This window comes from Artemia sp. Qi Xiang Cuo, chromosome 1 (assembly GCF_049724085.1).
Source record: "Artemia sp. Qi Xiang Cuo chromosome 1, ASM4972408v1, whole genome shotgun sequence".
NCBI lineage: Eukaryota > Metazoa > Arthropoda > Branchiopoda > Anostraca > Artemiidae > Artemia > Artemia sp. Qi Xiang Cuo.
The window spans coordinates 80,284,788-80,302,839 of NC_142794.1; the positions used below are offsets into that span (position 1 = coordinate 80,284,788).

General features: G+C 34.9%; 1 protein-coding gene across 1 annotated transcript; it reads left to right on the forward strand.

The window, feature by feature from the left end:
• The first annotated feature begins 58 nt into the window (after positions 1 to 58).
• Positions 59 to 18,052, forward strand: mRpS18A (mitochondrial ribosomal protein S18A). Its single transcript, XM_089087315.1, has 4 exons — positions 59 to 178; positions 12,338 to 12,489; positions 13,501 to 13,624; positions 17,875 to 18,052. The coding sequence occupies exons 1-4, from the start codon at positions 67 to 69 to the stop codon at positions 17,979 to 17,981; spliced, it is 495 nt and encodes a 164-aa protein (XP_088943441.1). The 5' UTR covers positions 59 to 66; the 3' UTR covers positions 17,982 to 18,052.

An 18,052-nucleotide genomic window follows, 5' to 3' on the forward strand; every position in this document is an offset into this window, starting at 1 on the left:
GATTATTACAGATAAAATTGTAGTTTTTCGAATGTTCAAATGAAGCAAACTTTTTAAATTAAAAACATGTGCTCAAAAATTTTTCCTTTTACATCTAAGCTTATACCAAAAGCTTTTCAGTGTTCAATTGCACAGTCAAGAGCTGTTCACAGTTCACCAACCTCATATTTAAAGAAAAGTAAATTATTTTTTAACTAATTATAGCATAAACAGTAAGTAGCTTGCTGCAGACTAGGCTAACTGGTAAATTTTTACCAAATCATGTTATTGACTTACAAATAAAGTAAACATACCACTCGATGCCTTTTTTCATGCTATTTCCAAATATAATAATTTTTCTTTGTCAGAAATGAATTGTAACCCCACCCCAATTCATACCATTTCAGGGTAGGCTATAGGCTATAGTGTAAGACACCCAGTAGTCGACCACCTGCCTATTCTTGGACAGAATCTTTGATAGGAATGAATCATTGTCCTATTCCCGGATAAAAGTCTCTAATTCCAACCACCTGCGATGCATTAATCATTTTAAAACTTTTTGACATTTAAACTACTCTAATTAGCCTACTGTATTATACCACCTAGAAACTTAATTTTTGTATCAAAAAATTTCTGAAGAAATTCTGAACAAGTAGGTTATTAATTCAAATAGCCTAGTTTTGCTTGTACAGCGCTTCCTAGGCTATTTTTAAATTTACTAAGAAGTGTCAAATCTTCTTATAGACGGACATATAGGAATCGCTCATTTATATAGTTATTATGCAATATTGCTTTGTTCTGTTCATTGATTTCCTGTTATCGGCTTTTGTCAACCATCATGAGACAGGTTTTCGTCTGCTTGTTGCTAGGCCTATAGGCAGAACCTGCCAGTGTTGCCAGATGGGGTTGTTTTCCACCCCGTGGGCTCGCTTTAGCCGTCAGGGGTGGGTTGAATTTTGGAGTGGGAGTGAGGGCCTTGGGGCGGGAAAATGGGTTTTTTTTTGTAAAAAAATGGGCTTATTTTGACTGAAAATTTAGAATAAGACAAAAATTCCAAAATCACGGTGGCTCAGCCGTGGTTATGCACCAAAAAGACAAGAGCCCTCCTTTATGGCATAGAATGCTTTCTATTCTGAAACAATTTGCCATTAGGAATTTATTCCTGCATGGCTGAGATGGTTCTGTGTTAGGAGTATTACAAGTTACAAGGAATTTTATTGCTGCTCAGATTAAGACAAGACTTGAATTTTATGCAGATCTATCCTTTTTTTTTAATATATTTGACAGATCTGGCCCAATCTTTTTGTGGCCTAGGCTTAGTCAATAATTGGGTTTGCTCTACTCCCCCCCCCTAATGTGTAAATATACATGGGTGCCCATAGGCTGAATTATAGGAGGGGCTTACATGGTCTAATTGGCACTTCCAGTGCTGTATATATTTAAAATTTCAAGACAAAATATCGTAGCAGAACAATAGTGCTGCCTAAATAAAAAACAATGTGGACACAATATATTGTTTTGTGTTTTAGACCAGGGTACTTCCTATAGAAAAAAATGTCACAGAAACTTCAAAAAGAGCTCATGGAAGGCAACTAGCTCCCCCTCCCACATGTCAATCGATTACCCAAACACGTCCAATCAAAATTTTGAGACAGCCATTTTGTTTTGCTATACTTTAGTAGACCTTCGTTCGTATACTTTTAGTGCTAGAATTATAGTTACTGTAGCTAATGAGGCTCAGAGTACTAAGATGACGGTGCCCCCCCCGTTGTTCCCCCTTATGGGCGTCCATGCAAATATTACCTTAAATTACCTTAAATTGCACTTGCTAGCGATACGACAAATATATAGTCTGAATTATATATGGTAAAATTCTAGACAAGCTATTTGTTGCTATCTTGGGAAGAGTTTGGGTTACAAAAATGAAGCTTTCTGGGATGGGTTCACATACTAAAGTATATCCTTGAAAGATATTTTTAAGTAGCCCACCCATCTCTACACCTTCCCCAATAGAGGGCACTGACCTTTGATGACCTTTAACAATCTTTGTTTTATAAAAGTGAAACCATGCAGAATAGATCTTCAGCTTTACAACTTTAGTCAATCCAAATTTGGGAACCTTACACCTTACCTTACACATTTGGGAACCTTACCTTACACATTTCCTGCTCATTTTTACATCTATACAGACTATCAACCACCTGTCTACAATTATTAAGAATCTTTTCCCTGGGCTTGTTTCTGAAGCTGTGAGAATAAAACAAACCAAATGTTCAGCCCTAATCAAGAATGTTCTGAGGCCTGAAACTCTTCGTGAGATTGTCGAGGATATTGGGAATAGTGGATACTCACTTATTTTAGATGAGCCCACAGATGTTGCCACAATAAAACAAATTGTGAGTACAGCCTTGGGGGTGATTGAAGTACCATTGACTACCGCTGTTATGCTGTATGACAAACTCAAAGAGTTCCTTGATATCTGCAAAGTACCTATGATTAACCTTATTGGTATCTTCACAGACGGTACTAGTAACATGTGCAGAGTAAACCACTCCCTTTTTACCCTACTACGAGACAATGGCTTACCCTATCTTCAGCTCTTCAAGTGTGTTTGCCACTCACTCAATCTATGTGCTTCAGAGGTGGTCTGTGAACTCCCTTCGAACCTTGAGTTTATGATGTCCGAAACATATAAATGGTTTAATGTAAGCCCCCTTAGAAGGGAGACATATCAACATGTATTTAAGTTGATAAACGATGGAAATTCACCCTTACGTATTATTTCTCCCTCAAATACTCGTTGGCTCTCTCGATACAATGTCTTGTTTCGCATACATGAGCAGTACATTAAGCTCACCGCACACTTCTGTTTCACCAAAGAAAAAGAACGTTGCTGAGCTGTCAAGTTGCTATATACAGTTTATCAAGATGTGAAGAATAGAATGTGCATTGCGTTATTGAAGTTATTCCTTTCTAAATTTATAAGGGTTGACTTACTGTTTCAGCACAAAAGTACTGATTAATTTTGTATTTTTGAAGAACTCCAGGGTTTGATACTAAGTCTCCTGCATAGGATACTCCGCTGATCTGCAGTGTCTTTGATGGTTAATATGGACTTCAAAATCAATTGTTTGCCACAAGATGAAGTTGATTACGGACAGGAGTTCCTCATTGAACTGGCCAAATCTAAACTTTTGGACACACAGAAGAGCAAAATCAAAATACGGTGTTTTGCGTTCCTGAAAGCTGTGGCTAAAGCGGTGCTTGAAACGAATGCCTCCTGCTCTGGATTCGCTCCTACAGCTAATATTTTTATCCCCTGTGATTTGCTTGTCTCAGCTTCGACCCCAATTTGGAGACTTGCCATTGAGAATTGTTCCTACTACTGATCTCAGTACCTTGGAGAATCAGTGGGGGAAACTGTTGGACGTTAATTGGTCTTCTGTTTGCGGAGGAACAATCCCCAAAGACTCCTCTGAGTTCTGGATAGCTGTCCTACATTATCCTGATGCTGTTGGGGCATTTTCTTTTTGTGAGTTAGCCAAGTGGGCATTGGCAAGTGGCCAAGTGTGAGTTAGCCTAGCCTCCTTTGAGTCTTAAATCTCTTAGTGCCTTATGGATCTAAGTGCCTTTCTTTTTTGTTATTGTTTTTTATCTGTACTTATTATTTCATTTTCGAATTACGAAGGGTTTCGTATTAGCCCAGTTCTGACGTTTTTTTGAGGCCTGACTTTAATCATAAAGTTATCTTTAAATATTGTATTGCAACTTCTTTTCAATAGTGATATTCATAAGGCCTGTGATGTCGAGTTGCTCGACGTTTGAGCCTACAAAGCGTATGCAGCTTTTCAATAGTGATATTTATAAGGCTTGTGAAGTCGAAGAAACTGACCAAACAACTGATCTAGTTGATCTAAATAATATCCTAGCCTCCTTTGAGTCTTAAATCTCTTAGTGCCTTATGGATCTAAGTGCCTTTTTTTTGTTTTTTTAGTTGTCTGTATTATTTCATCTTGGGATTACGAAGGCTATTGTATTAACCCAGTACTCAGGTTTCTTTTTGAGGCCATACTATAATCATCAAGTTATCTTTAAATATTGCGTTGCAACTGTACCAAATAACGTGTACCAAAATTTTTTATGCGATAATAAACCAAAGATATTGTATGTCTTTGGCTTGTGGTTGTTACTACCGTATTCATTGGAATAAGTCATATTAAATTGTAAAAGTTAATAAAAAGAGTTCACAGCTGTTTAACCATTATGACGCATAAAACTGCAGCTAAAAACAGATGAATTTTGGCAGGTCACATAAATCGTTGTTCTTCCGTGAAAGTGGAGCAAGATGAACAAAGGGTAAGCAAGCAAGGTAAAATTAGAATTAGATTAGGGGCAAAACTTTTTCTGACTTTAGCACAAAAGAACTATTTTAGCAATATTTCATCATGTGTAGCACTGTAGCACATGCTTCAATTTGTAGCATTTTGGTAGTACAATTTTGTCACTGACCAAATGATGAGGATTTTGAAAGAAGTTAAGGAATTAACAAAAAGTTTGGACCGTATTTTCCGTATTTGTTTTGAGAGATTTTTGCGAAGTTTGATTTAATTAGGACCACCTTTTTTTGCCGTGTTTGTTTTGAAAGATTGGTGCTAAGTTTGAAATAACCTGTCAAAAAAACTGATCTAGATCTAATCCAACAACACTTATCAGGTCATGCGCGTGTCGCGGCACAAGCTGCGAAACGCGAAAAAAATTTTTTTGACAGAAAATTGTCGTGAAACACACAAATTTGGGCAATTTTAGCACTTCAGGAACTGACCATAATGGCAGTCTTGGTTTTCAAAGGCTCGGGCATATTTTGGCGTGTTTTTTAGAGGCTCGGGCTTGTTTTTTGTTTGACTTTCTGGCAACCCTGGAACCTGCTAATTCATGATTTGGCAAATTCATGATTCATGATGGCAAACAAAACATTAAATTGTAAAAGGTTTATTAACATAAGAAATTTGTTATTTAAATTTGATTTTCAGAAAAGATAATTATTCAGATCGGAATTATTGAGAAAAGTGATTATCCTTGTTATTCAATGTGGGCAGGTGCAGATCAAGGATTTTTTTTTTTGGGGGGGGGGGCAAAATAGGTGGATCATATAAAAAAAAATTACGGAGCGCAACGTAGGTTGATCCGATAAATTTGCATCAGGAGAAAGTTTAGTTAACGCAAACTTGAGTTAATTAAGTAAATTATGCGCTTTAATGCTCTTTTTTATGCTCTTTAAGAATATAGTAATCATTTTTGTTGGAAATCAATTTTAGCCCCCACCCCTATATATACCAATTCAGGGTATTTATTTGCATATTAGGGGGGTGGGGTAATTTTATTTTTGATGTAAATGAGAGGTAAGTTACAACTCCCCCCCCACCCCCCTAATGTGCAAAAATATACCCTGAATTGGTATATAAAGGGGTGGGGGCTAAAATTCATTCACAACAAAAATGGGTAATTATATACCAAATCATATTATTGATTTATGAATAAAGTTAATACACCATTTAATGCATTTTTTATGCTGATTACAAATATAATAATCATTTCTATCGGAAATGAATTTCAGCCCCCCCCCTATATATGCCAATTCGGGGTATACATTTCTACATAAGGGGGGGGGGCAAATTTTTGTTTTCTGAGACCACACTGGCTGATCATGATAAAACAAAAAACCGCCAAGACAAACAAAAAATTATTTTTTTCTTCACGATTTTTGTTTTATAAGAATTTTGAAGATATAAAAGGACCAGAAATATTTATACGTGCATATTCTATGTGCAGTGCCGTCAATTTGGGAGCAGGGGTATTTGCTTTTTTAAGTGTTTTTGCTCCCCTCCTATTTTTTTAAAAACATCCTTTTTGATACTTTCATTTAGAAATGGCTTTTTATTGAGATTTTAATCAATAAAAATAAAAAAAACAACTTTCGTGCCCCTATATATTAAAAATGTTTTTCCCCCAAGCATTCCCCCTTCTCTTATTTTTTTGCCACCACTCTCCCCGCGCAGACTTTGAAAAATTCTTAATTTGGAATTTTCAATGAGAATAGTATTTTCTTGGTATTTTTATTAAAAGTTTTCGTGACTTTGATCTACATTTTTGTGAGTTGATACCACTACTTTCTTTTGGAAAGCAGCGGAACTTTGCCCATTGTTTACATATAGTATTGGTTAATGGGAAGTATAAAGACGTTTCAGGAGGCATTTTTTTCTGATGGGGGGTGGGGGTGGGAGGAAAGGGTTACGAGGGAGGGTCCTTCCATGGAGGATGTTTCCTTGGGCGAAGGGACATTTCTATGAAGGGAGCGCCGGATTTACCAGCATTATTTAAACAAAGATCAGAAATTAAATAAAAAAAAAATAGTTTTTTAAACTGAAAGTAAGGAGCAACATTTAAACTGAAAACAAACAGAAATGATTATGTATATGGGGGGGTTTACCCCCTAGTTAATACCGCACCGTGTTCACTAGAGTCTTTTTTTAGTAGTTTCAAAAGAGCTATCTATTCTAAGTAACCGGCTTTTGTGATTCAGGGGTTTGTGATTCGAACAATACTCGAATTGTAGCGTAAAGAGCAAGGTATTGACTAGGGGGCAAACTCCCTAATATACGTAATAAAACATACGAATATAGAAGTTCATTACGTAAGTTAATTCGTAAGTTACGTCAGAACAAAATTTCGAGAAAGCCATTTAGTCAAAAAAGTAAAATTAATATGCAAATTTCGTTTTAATTATTCATGTACGGTGAGCCAAAATCTAAACTGCATTAGTGCAAAAACGTTCATAAATTAAATAAAAAAAAATTTAACTGAAAGTAAGGAGCAACATTAAAACTTAAAACGTACAAAAATGATTATGTATATGAAAGGGGCTGTCCCATCCTCAATGCCTTACTCATTACGCTAAAGTTTGAACCTGTCACACAACTTCTTTTTTTAAAACAATAAAAAACTTAGGTTAAATACATAACCTAACCTAGGTACCGTTCCCCCCCCCTTAAACACCAAAAACAATCGTTCAAATATTGTAACTCCATGAGAAACCACAGCTTTGCAATGTTTTATCTATAGCGGTCTCTTGCAAATAGCCTATTTGACAGGTTTTTCGTTACTGGTTTCCTTGTACAATAGCAATTTTTTTTCCTTGGACAAGGCTGTACCCAGGGGGGGGAGTTGAACACCCCCCCCCCTCTCAAAAACGAAATGTTTGTCTGACTTGAAAAAATGTAACAAAAATGTAGGTAAACAAATTTTGGTGTTTACGCATCATGCAGGTATACTATACAGGGCACTCTCGAAAATTAAAATTCGGGAAAAAGTCTTAAAAATTTGGGGAGTTTTCGGGGACACGTGTTCAAGATTCGGGGATTTTTCGGGGAAAAAACAAAATGAAATTTCGTTGCGAAAATTTGGGAGCCATAATTGGTTTTAGCTTCGTCTTAAGGCTCAAATGGGGCTTGTATCTGCGTATTAAATCAAGCCTTTTACAAAATAGGTTTTAGATCCAGAGCCACAGCCTGGGATTGGAACCCACAGCTGAAAACACTTATTGCTGATATTGCGGCAAAAACTTCAAAATTGTTTAAAAAAAAAAGTTTTAGTTTTTTTTGTTTAACCCACCTCCCCCCAGAAAAAAACAGAAATTCCATCCTTTATTGGAGTTTCCCCACAAAAAACCAGCCCCCTAGTACAAATTTGCTCCCGCAGAAAATTTCCCATTACTCGGTTATTAAAATCAAGTTCCCCGCTATTAAAATGATATTTTTTGTCATTAAAATGACAACAACAATTCCGTTGAGCCGAAATATATACCCCAAATTTGTTTACAAATTATTGCATATTCATCCTATTTTATTTCATTTCATTAGCATGAACCAAACTTGATTTCTTTAGCAGTGCCCACATAATGCACCAGTACCAATGTTTCTACAAGTTGACAAGACTATGCCCCTCTCCATAGAATCCTCAAAATCTTTAATAAGCTAATACTTTCAAAGATGGCCATTTGTTGCCGTAGAAACTTCGGAAAGTGGGTTATGCAAATCCTTTGAAACGAGAAGGGATTTCTTAATTGCTTTTGACAGCTGTTTTCGTTTGAGAAGTCGCATATTGATTCCTTTTTTTCTTTATTTTTGCCGTTTAGTAAGTTGATGTGAGTACTTTGTACTGTTTTTGAGATATTGCTGATATGCCCTTTTGATAACCTGCATGCAGAAAATGTGTTTTGATTTATACCAACATCCCCTCAAAATTTCCTGAAAGTTAGGGACTTAGCTCCCTAAAGTGAAAAGCCCTAGCTGTAGTATTAGTAGTAGCAGTTGAAATAGTAGTATAGATATGGCCCCTTTTGGTTGGTTCAACATCCCACTCAACATGCACTGAAAGTTGCAACTTAATACTTTAAGTTGTTCCTGGGATATACCTGTTACACCCTTTTAATAAACTACATCCTCATTGTGAGTTTTAATCTAGCTCAATATCCTCCTCACCATTCCCTAAAAGCTTCACTGTAATAGCTTAGCTTCAGTACTACTAGTAGTTATTGTAGTAGTAGTGGTCATAGCAGTTGTATACTCCTACATAGATTGCATACCTACTCCTATTTAGATTGCAGAATACATTTTTTAATTTTTAACTCAATCTATATGGTAATAAGTACTGTTTTATCATGTAGGTAATAAGTAACTTCTTTCCATGATTTACTAAATACTAAAAGACAAAACACACCTTATTTTTTACGAAATCTATTTATTAGTTTTTAATATTGTAAGTCAGTAATCCAAAACATGTAGTAGTTCGTTTAATAGCTCAAAATTTCACTGGATCCACAATTAATAGTGAATCAACAACTGAACTATCAAACAAAACCCAATTTTTCAGATACACTTCACCCTGTAGAAGGGCATCTTGAGATGTGGTAAAGAAGAGTAGGTACAAATTTAGGACAAGGCATCTGATCTAGGCACATATTATGTATAATTACCAGGATAGGAAGCTGCTGTGATGATTGAGATTATTGTTAAGTTTTTTTTATGTTGATATAAGAAGTGTTATCTCTATTTTTGCTATTTTGTAAATTGACATGTCTATGAGACTGCAGCATTTTGTTCTTTGCCTATATGTTTCAGCAATTTTTGTAATGAGACAAACCTATGGCTTGCTCTTTTTTTAACCTCAATAAAAAAAAACATGTTTTTTCAAATGAAAGTAAGGCGCAACCATAAAGTTTAAGACAAACAGAAAATTTTCAATATATAAAGGAGGAGATGCTGCCCCTTCTTAATCCCTGGTTTGTTATGCAAATTTTTTTTAGTGCTTTAAAAAACTTGTTGTTCCAATTCAACAGTCCTTGTTTTTCAGAAGTTGTTCTCAAAGAATTGAAACACAAAGTCAAAGTTTAACGTAAAGAGCAAGGGATGAACTATATGAGGAATATTTTACTAATCTTGATATTTCAGGAGTGGAAAGAGACTTAGACCAAGAACCTTCTACATCTGAGTCAAACAATTCCTTTAACAAAATCATTGCAATATCTTTAAAATCACCACATTATAGTGTGAACAAAAATCTTTTCTGTCTTGTTTTGAAATGAGTATTTTAAACAAATATTTTGAAACAGAATATCTACACAACATGGTTGTCAAATGAGGAAAACTTTTACGATTGTTATTTCCAGTAAAATTATATGATTATTAGCCACAAAAGAGGTTGTGCATATACATTTTCATGATGTTTCTGCTGTTTATTTCAAGGGCTAAAATGTTAAGATAAAAACTGAAGGCAGTTGACATTACAAAAAAGCAAAGATACTGTTCCATAGTATCAATGAAACTTTAAGGAAGGGATCTATGGCAAAAATCTGGAGAAACTTTTTCAGATTCTTAATTTCTTTGCAACTGTTGGCTGCTTTTTAAGAACTCATACCTGCAGTGATCAAATAATTGTTTTATTGCAGATTGTCCATAAGACAAATAAAAGTTCTGGAAAGTAATCCACAACCAATAAAGCCTCTCAAGTTCCAATCTCCACCTTTTTGTTACTTTCTGGCTGTTGAATTTGATTGTATATGTAGTGTTTTGAAAGATTCAGAAAATGATTTAAAGCAAAAATTGAAGCTTATGGGAACATATTTCCAAGTGCTCACCTCCACCTTTCCAAATATGCTGACATTTCTTCTTCTAGTATTTTAGCTATGGATTTACCTGTGGCTTAAATTTGATTTTTGTAAAGCCCAATGGTTGTGGCGTCCTCCAAAGAGTTGCCAGGAACAGTCTACTTGCCAGTGCGATTCTTTGGGGAGTCCTATATGTTGATCTTCTTCCTCTCCTTTTTTTTTAAAATATTGTGTGCTAGTTTTTTTTTCCTGAGGAATAGTCTACTTGCAAGTGTGATTGTTTGGGGAGCCCCATAGTTTAATCTTCTTCCTCTCCTTTTGTTAAAGTATTGTGTGCTAGTTTTTTTTTCCCCAGGAATAGTCTACTTTCAAGTGTGATTCGTTGGGGATCCCCAGAGGTTAATCTTATTCCTCTCCTTTTGTTAAAGTATTGTGTGCTAGTTTTTTCCCCCCAGGAATAGTCTACTTGCAAGTGTGATTCTTTGGGGAGCCTCATAGGTTAATCATCTTCCTCTCCTTTTTGTTAAAGTATTGTGTGCTAGTTTTTTTTTCCCCAGGAATAGTCTACTTGCAAGTGTGATTCTTTGGGGAGCCCCATAGGTTAATCTTATTAATCTAATTTTGTTAAAGTATTGTGTGCTATTTTTTTCCCCCAGGAATAGTCTACTTGCAAGTGTGATTCGTTGGGGAGCCTCATAGGTTAATCTTCTTCCTCTCCTTTTGTTAAAGTATTGTGTGCTAGTTTTTTTTTCCCAGGAATAGTCTACTTGCAAGTGTGATTCTTTGGGGATCCTCATAGGTTAATCTTCTTCCTCTCCTTTTTGTTAAAGTATTGTGTGCTAGTTTTTTTTTCCCAGGCATAGTCTACTTGCAAGTGTGATTCCTTGGGGAGCCCCATAGTTTAATCTTCTTCCTCTCCTTTTTGTTAAAGTATTGTGTGCTAGTTTTTTCCCCCCAGGAATAGTTTACTTGCAAGTGTGATTCTTTGGGGGGGATAGGTTAATCTTCTTCCTCGCCTTTTGTTAAAGTATTGTGTGCTAGTTTTTTTTTCCCCAGGAATAGTCTACTTGTAAGTGTGATTATTTTGGGAGCCTCATAGGTTAATCTTCTTCCTCTCCTTTTGTTAAAGTTTTGTGTGCTAGTTTTTTTTTTCCCCAGTAATATTATACTTGAATGTGTGATTCGTTTGGGAGCCACATAGGTTAATCTTATTCCTCTCCTTTTTTTAAAGTATTGTGTGCTAGTTTTTTTTTCCCAGGAATAGTCTACTTGTAAGTGTGATTCTTTGGGGAGCCCCATAGGTTAATACTCTTCCTCTCCTTTTTGTTAAAGTATTGTGTGCTAGTTTTTTTTTCCCCAGGAATAGTCTACTTGCAAGTGTGATTCTTTGGGGAGCCCCATAGGTTAATCTTATTCCTCTCCTTTTGTTAAAGTATTGTGTGCTAGTTTTTTTTCCCAGGAATAGTCTACTTGCAAGTGTGATTCGTTGGGGAGCCACATAGGTTAATCTTCTTCCTCTCCTTTTGTTAAAGTATTGTGTGCTAGTTTTTTTTTTCCCCAGGAATAGTCTACTTGCAAGTGTGATTCTTTTGGGAGCCCCATAGGTTAATCTTATTCCTCGCCTTTTTTTAAAGTATTGTGTGCGAGTTTTTTTTTTCCCCAGGAATAGTCTACTTGTAAGTGTGATTATTTTGGGAGCCTCATAGGTTAATATTCTTCCTCTCCTTTTTGTTAAAGTATGGTGTGCTAGTTTTTTTTTTCTCCCAGGAATAGTCTACTTGCAAGTGTGATTCTTTGGGGAGCCCCATAGGTTAATCTTCTTCCTCTCCTTTTTTTTTAAATATTGTGTGCTAGTTTTTTTTTCCCAGGAATAGTCTACTTGCAAGTGTGATTCCTTGGGGAGCCTCATAGGTTAATCTTATTCCTCTCCTTTTGTTAAAGTTTTGTGTGCTAGTTTTTTTTCCCCAGGAATAGTCTACTTGCAAGTGTGATTCGTTGGGGAGCCCCATAGGTTAATCTTATTCCTCTCCTTTTGTTAAAGTATTGTGTGCTAGTTTTTTTTTCCCCAGGAATAGTCTACTGGCAAATGTGATTCTTTGGGGGAGCTTCGTAGGTTAATCCTCTTCCTCTCCTTTTTGTTAAAGTATTGTGTGCTAGTTTTATTCAGAAAAAATAACTGAATGATTTAAATTACAGTTGAACAAGAAGAAAAAGAAAATAAGATTGTTATTAAAGCAACTTATTATGATTCTGATCGAGTGAATAATCTACTACCACCAACAGCTATCCACCCAGAAAACTGTGGAGCATGTCCTCTATGTAGAATTGGAATACCTGTCATGCATACTGTAAGTTTTTATTCTGGTTCTTAAACAATTGAGTTCAGTATTTTGGCTGTCATTATCCCAAGACATGTGTTGAGTTTTAAAACTATTAAACTAGAATTTGTTTCCTGTTCTCCACCCACAATTGGGCGTACGTTATTAATCAAGTAAAGAAGCATTTATTAGCCTAAAGTACGTAATAAATATGTAGAAAGATAATTTAATAATATAGAGAGAGATAATAATATATAGAGAGATATAATAATATAGAGAGAGATAATAATATGTAGAGAGATAATAAAAATAATAGAGAGATAAATTAAATTTAAGTCATTACTGTCCTCCAAGATTTTTTTGGCACTAATGTTTTGTTTTTGCAGTATTATTTTGGATTCTTATCACAGTATATCCCAGATGGAGAGTGAGTTTTCTCTATAATTTTTCTCTGTTTTCCCCCAAAGGAAATCAGAGTCTCTGAAATCTATTCAGAAACCAACGTCAACAGAACTAGATGATTTTAATCTTGTGTTAACGTTCGTTTATTTACAAATATTAAACTTCGTAAATTTTGGAGGGATTCTGGTGAACCCAATTTTCATATGGAAATATTCAGGTAAACCTAAAAAATTCAGAGATAAAGGAATCATTTGCTGGTATGTCTGTTGGTGGGTACTATTGGGGTAAAGCATGTAGTCTATTTTTTAATACATTTGTAACTATTGGAATTTTATTTCTAGTACTATTTGCTTAATTCTTTTCTTGGTATATCCCTGCTGGGCTTTTGATGCATTTTATTTGGAAAACCATAGTTTTAATTAGTTTTTTTTTTTTTTTTTTTTTTTTTTTTTTTTTTTTTTTTTTTTTACGAGAGAAAGGAAAATTCCCCAGGATTATTCAGAGTAAATATGTAGATTACTGTGCTTTTTTTTTATTTTGAAAAAACACTTTCCTGCTGATAACCAATCTGAAAAGACCCCTTTCTCCCTCTCCGCACTGTTTGGTTGATTTTACTTTTTGATAATCTTTATTTTTTAGGATGTCTTGATAATTTCACAGTTTGTGAATAGTAAAGGTGGTATTATGCCCAGAAAGGTCACAGGCTTGTGTAAAAGAATGCAAAAAAGAATTGATTACCTTGTACCCATGGCCCAGAGAGCAGGTGAGTTGAACTGTTACTTCTTTGGATTTTATGAACATTTAAGTAACAACCATAAGATATAGTTTGTTAGGCATAAAAGAAAAAGAAACTACTGTCGACTTTTTTTTTTAACCATAATGATTATACAGAATGACATTTATTAATTGCTGCATAAGAATTCCCAATTGTTTCTTTGGTGAAATGTTTTTTTTTCAGTCAATAATAGCCAAATCTTCTTATTTGGAACACTTGTAAACCAAGTTAAAAAGAACCGTATTAGTTTTACAACAGGGGATTTCTTTTTGTTATATAGGAAAGGGCCATGATGGCCCTTTTGTGGGTCATTATGTTTCCAGTCAATCATGGCCAAATCTTCCTTCGCTGTAGTTTCAACTCATTTCAAACATTTGTAGATCAAATTTCTTAAAAACTGTATTAATTTTACCAAGATTTGTTTATTGTTCTATAAGAATCATCATTTGGCCCTTTCATGTAATATTATCTTTTCAGTCAATCATGATCAGGTATCCCTTCGCTGTTAGCCAATTGTTACTCGCTGTCTTATAATTTGAACGAAATTTTGTTTCTAATGTGTGCCACAATACTGAAGCTGTCAACCTCTCAAAATTTTTGAAATGGTAGGTTGCAGAAACAAACTTTTGTTAGAAAAAACTAATGTCATATACGTTGATCAGCTCATCGAGAAATATTTGTAATTGTTGCAAAAATTTGTCTATCTTGGTTCAACTGTGGAATTTCTGGCGGCGGGCCAATTTTCTAATGTCAATTACTTTGAAAGGAGTACAGTTGAAGCTTCAACTTCTTCGATAAAGAGACCAGGTAACCGCCGCACATCTTAAACACTTTTCGATTTTAGTCTAGTTTCAATTTGAAACTGGTACCTGCTGTAACAGAGCTTTCAAGTCGAAAGCACAAACATGGCTCGATAGAACGAAGTGTTGGCTACATGGCTTCAGATAGTCCTCTCGAAGATAGACTCCTAAACTCCACCCCCTCACTGTAGGCTCTCGCTCAGTTTATTGAGAAAACTGTCCTTCTTGGTCCTTGGGCAAAACAGAAATAAGAGAGAGAGTTAGCATGTGTAATGAGCAAGGTCAGCTAAAACAAAAAGCCACAGGGCATAGGAAATTAAAATAAACCAGAAGAAAACAATTCCAAGATTACTGCTGCTTTAGAAATTGACTATCATTGAGAAGGATATACGGAGCTCTCGAAAATTTTATGTTGTAGTCATCAGTCCAGCCGGAAATCCACGCTTTTCATAAAAACCAGGGGTTTTTATCACTTACCATTTTTAAACAATAAACTGAAATTGACTATCCCAACTTTTCGTACTATTTGGGATAGTTTGTTTTTACAATCCCAAGGAAAATTGTATCCCTTTTGTAATTTTGATTAAAAAAGGCACTAGAACTTTTAGTTTCCGTTCGAATGAACCCTGTCGCGACATTCTAGGACCACTGGGTCGATACTATCACCCCTGGGAAAAAACACAAACAAACAAATAAGCACGCATCCGTGATCTTTCTTCTGGCAAAAAATACCAAGTTCCGAATTTTGCAGATAGGAGCTCGAAAATTCTGCAGTAAGGTTTTCTGATACGCTAAATCTGATAGTGTGATTTCCGTGAAGATTGTATGACTTTTAAACGTTGTTATCTTATTTTTTCGAAAATAAGGTACATTTTCTCAGGATCCTTGCTTTTGACGAGTAAGATTAAACTTGATGAGACTTACATATTTAAAATCAGCATAAAGAATCAATTCTTTTGATGTATCTATTGGTATCAAAATTCGTTTTTTAAAGTTTCGGTTACTATTGAGACGAGTCGCTCTTACTATACACTTCGTTACCGCGAACTATTTGATTTTCGCTTTTAAACGGGACATTACTTTTAAAAAAGTAAATTTTCCAATTTCTGAAGAACTTTAGAAAGAAAATGATGTATTAAAGGGAGCTGCAGAAAAATTTGATGCTTTAAGGGTTACTTTTATATTATGTTTCTATGGGATCATTTAACAGAGGAGAAGTAATTCACTAGCTCAATACAGGTCATATGGCTAAACGATGTGAGAGCAGATTCTGGTCAATCCAAGCCAATTGACACGTTTATTTGGTGCCATTCTGGACTGAAAAATACAGACCTAGAGCTAAAATCAGGACCGCTTCCCTCTTGAGTTACCCATCTGATAGTTGTGTGCTGAGCTAAAATCCCATGTTTTTTCACCAGAGAAGTAAGACCTTAGTAGGTTGATTTTCGAAGTACAAGACTAGTATATACTAATAGATAATATATACTATATATATATATATATATATATATATATATATATATATATATATGTATATATATGTATATATATATATGGAATATATATATATGTATATATATTGGAATATATATAGATAATAAATAATATATAATGTATACTAATATATACTAATAATATATGATAATACTAATATATACTAATATGTATTAATAGTTTTACAATAAAGTCACGCTCCCATGGCCACACGAGAAGTCGAATAGACAAGGTTAATCGTTGGCAGGCAGATATTTATCAAAATACACTTTCAGTTGAAAAAAAGTATTGGACAAACACTACAATAGCAAGGTCCTCCACCTTCAGACTATTATCTTCAAGAAATTACAGAATTTTAGGGTTGAAAATCTTGTGAAATTACCTTTAGTTGTGCAGCTTTTCCTGGGGTTAGGTTTCATTTTGAAACTTTTCACTTTGTCTTAAAAGTTCAAGATGTTAGTGATATTTTCTTGCAATTATTTGTTGAGTATTTTTAACTTTTCAAACAATTCAGTAAAAAATGTTACCTTTGAAGGAAAGTCCTTGTTAATAAAACTTTCGGCACTGGCATAGTTTTCTTAATTTAGATAGGCATAGGTCTCATGCCTCAACTCAAACAACCTAGAAAGTGACAAACATGTGACAACCAACGAGAAATGCTATAATAATAAACTACTAGAATAGTAGAATAATAAACTTAAACGTTCTGACCCCATGTAATTGCATATTTGTTCAAAAAATCATTCCTTTTTGGGAGTATTTTGGTTAAGTTTATTGCACTGACGACGGTGTTCATTATTTTGTGCAGCTCCTTACTGAGGTGTTCTGCAACTAGTGTTTCCCTATGAATCATACAATGTGCCCAAATGAAATTGGTTAGTCTTGCCAGGATGCAAGCTTTAAGACCGTTGCGCTGGGCCATTATCGAGGGGGCTCTATCAGTGCATACTCCAACACATTTTTCTCAATCGATGTTATATAAATCGTGTTTAAGCTCACTGGGAAGCCTGTATTTAGTAGCTAAAATTTTAAAAGAAATTACGTTCTGTGGATGCTCTTCATTATTAACCCCAGTATTAATGAAACCATATTCTAAAACGTATCTTTGTATTTTCTGTACTTTGTGGTCCTGTTTTCTTCTGCTGTTTGAGAACTGAGTCCCTCTTTTAGCTCGGTCTCTTCAGAGCCTTGTGCACTTGAATTACTATGATTTACAATCGTTTTCATTTTGCACACCACACTTAAAAAAGACAACCTTTAACTAAACCTATTTAAAGAAATCTGACGACGAACATCAGTGACTGAGGACAGCCAAGACATTCACTGATAATTAACAAGTAACAACCTCACACTGAAAAAGAAATGCACAGTGAAACATATGTCCGAGAGGTGAGTCATACTTCGCCCCACACTGATTGGCATATGTAGTGAAGCGATTTTCGGTTGTCATGGTAACGTATACCTATCATTATCTATTTGATAATGTTACACAACAATTATGATAGGATATTTTATAATTTAATAATAAAGTAAAAATAGCTCTTATAACAATTTAATTACCCTTTGCTCGTTGTAAGGTGGTAATGGCAGTATAGAATGGCTTGAAAGCTAAATTCATGAATCCTCTAATCAATAATGATTTTACTGTATCAGAGTGCAGCATTTTGTACCTTGAGATCACCCATAGCTCGTGGCACCCCAGTAAAGGTTGTTTGGTGCCCCTGGGCACTGCAACGCACACTTAGAAAAACATTGTATTATAGGAAAACGCTTAAACGTTCCCATCGTTCTGCTAATGATGTTGTTATTGTCTGGCGACACAAGTCTTTGATTTAAGTTAGTCGCAGGAAGTACCCTTACGCCTGATGTAAATCCTGTGTTCCATACTTTTATGCACTTAAAATTTTTATTGTGCTATTAATGTCTTTTTTTTTATTTTGTTAGGTCTGCTGATGAATTTAACGCCAGACTACTCAAAAAAGGACCCAAAAAGAAGACGAGGATGGAAGAGATTCAATACGTACTATGATGAATCGACTATTAGATATTAGCGTTCAATTTATAAATATAACTTTTGTTATCTTTATTCTTCACAAATAAGAGATGACCTATTGTTAGCTTT